Below are 2,244 nucleotides of genomic sequence, written 5' to 3' on the forward strand. Positions count from 1 at the left end.
TAGTCAGGGAGAAGATCTGTGGATGCCCCACCACCCCTTGGCAAGGGGGGGGGAGGTTCCTGGAGAGGGAAATGAGCTCCAGGAGCTGTCCCCCTCCTCTGCTGCAGGTAACCATTCACCCCTGATGTGGACGGTGTCCTCCTAAGACCCATGGAGCACAGCGTGGCCCCTGGGAGAGCCCACCAGCCTCTGGTGTGAGCAACACCCTGCTGCTGTGCTGGCAGATGGATGGAACCCCCTGACCCACCACCCCAGAGACCCTGGGAGGCTCTTTTTGGAGCCCTGGCTCACCACATGTCGATGGGTGTGGAATATTCAGTAGATCCCAGCAGGACATCAGGGGGCCGGTACCAGAGCGTGACCACCTCATTGGAGTATGTTTTTGTAGGGACTGACTTGGCTCTGGCTAGTCCTGAGGAGGAAAGGGATGGGCATGAAGGAGCTGCACCCAGCTGGACCTCTTGGCAACGCTGCATCTTGCCCAGAGAAGTGCCACCTACCAAAGTCAGCCAGCTTGAGCTCTCCCCTCTCGTTGATGAGCAGGTTCTGGGGTTTGAGGTCTCGGTGCAGGATCTTTCTCCCATGGCAGTAAGCCAGACCACGCAGCAGCTGGAACATGAAGATCTGCAGGGAGGAGAAGGGGCTGGCATTTAATACTGGGGCATGGGTGCCAAAAATGAGCCTGTCTTATGGGCTCTCAAACTCCTGGCCAGGAAAGACCCCTCCAAGCTGGGGTGGGATGCACTGGAGACAAGTGTCCAGGCCCATCACCAGAATTGGGGTTGAAGAAACTCTGCGCGCACAGTGATTTTATTCAGGGTGGCAGCGACTTGAGAAAAGCTGGTGGAGCATCAGAGCAGGCTAGAAAAGGTCACAGAGGAGTAAGAAGAGGCATCCAGCCTCAGCCCTGGGCTGAGCTCTGGGTGAGCTCCAGGCAGCACCGTCTCACCTTCACGTTGTGCACGCTCATCAGGTTCCCACAGTTCTCCAGGTACTGTTTGAGGTCGTTCTCCTGCAACAGGAACCACACGTCAGCCAGTCCCTCCCGTGGCCCCCGTCCCCCTGCTCCTGCAGAGAGCCCCCCAGACCCACCAGGTACTCGAAGACGAGGGTGAGGGAACGCTCTGTGTGGATGATGTCGTGCAGGGTCACGATGTTGGCGTGCTTCAGGTTCTTCAGCAGCGACACTGCGAGGAGAGGACCCGGTGGGCTGGGGCAGCAGGACCTGGGGCAGCAGGACCTGGGTGCTGGGCAGCAGCTCGCCGGTGGCACCAGCTGCTGGTGGGATCACAGGGACACCCCCACCACCCCCTCCCAGATGTCCCCATGCCCTGGCAGTGCACACGAGGGCTGCGATGGGGCAGAGCCCGTCCTGCGTTCACCTTCCCGTATGGCCGTGCAGGGAGCCCCCTCCTCGTGCTCCAGGCGGATCTCCTTCAGGGCCACGAGGTTCTCAGTCAGCTTGCTGCGGCCCTTGAAGACCGTGGCATAAGTGCCCTGGGTGGGGGGAGAGCAAACACAGACCATGCAGGCTCCAAGGAGACCTCCGTGCAGCCTTCCAAGGGGCTGAGCAGAAAGCTGGGATAGGGTTTTGGGCAGGGCTTGTTGAGACAGGACAAGGGATGATGGGTTTAAACTACAAGAGGGAGATTTAGACTAGAGAGAAGGAAGAAATGTTGGAGGCTGAGGGTGGGGAGCCCCTGGCCCAGGCTGCCCAGAGAGGTGGTCGCTGCCCCATCCCTGGAACCATCCCAGGGGAGGTTGGCCGGGGCTCTGAGCACCCTGCTCTGGTTGGGGATGTCCCTGCTCAGGGCAGGGGGGTTGGACTAGAGCTTTGAAGGTCCCTTCCCACCCAAACCAGTCTGGGATTCCTCACCATGGTGGCACAGCACTGCCATACCCCATAACATTTGGAGGAGGGATCGTTTGAGGCTATAGGGCCATCTGAAGTCCACAGAATGACTTGGTCTAAAAGCTGCTAGATACTGAAGAAATTTGGGTGCAGTCTGCCCTTTGCACTTCAAGCTGCCCTTCTGAATTAATCTAACAGGCCTTTCAGAGTCTACTCACCTCTCCCAGTTTGTCCAGTTTAACATAGGTTTCCATCTTCCCAAACCCAATATCTGACTGGAAGAGAGAAAGGAAAACATCACTGGGAGGGATCTCACCCAGGGATGGCTTCACCTCTGGGGGGAAGGTCACGGATGCAGACACAGCTTCGGGGGCAGGTCAGTCCAGGCAGGT

The 2,244-nt window shown here is 58.6% G+C and overlaps 1 protein-coding gene across 1 annotated transcript; it reads right to left on the reverse strand.

Annotated features, from left to right (window-relative positions):
• Positions 1-287: 287 nt before the first annotated feature.
• LOC103767917 (cyclin-dependent kinase 18) lies at positions 288-2,121 on the reverse strand. The gene is made up of 6 exons (XM_008935049.1): positions 2,071-2,121; positions 1,383-1,497; positions 1,093-1,187; positions 950-1,012; positions 501-624; positions 288-412 (listed from the first exon to the last, which is right to left on the reverse strand). The coding sequence occupies exons 1-6, from the start codon at positions 2,104-2,106 to the stop codon at positions 288-290; spliced, it is 558 nt and encodes a 185-aa protein (XP_008933297.1). The 5' UTR covers positions 2,107-2,121.
• Between the last annotated feature and the right edge of the window lie 123 nt (positions 2,122-2,244).

The sequence above is a fragment of the Merops nubicus genome, unplaced genomic scaffold (assembly GCF_000691845.1).
Source record: "Merops nubicus isolate BGI_N331 unplaced genomic scaffold, ASM69184v1 scaffold30752, whole genome shotgun sequence".
In the NCBI taxonomy this organism is placed as follows: Eukaryota; Metazoa; Chordata; class Aves; order Coraciiformes; family Meropidae; genus Merops; species Merops nubicus.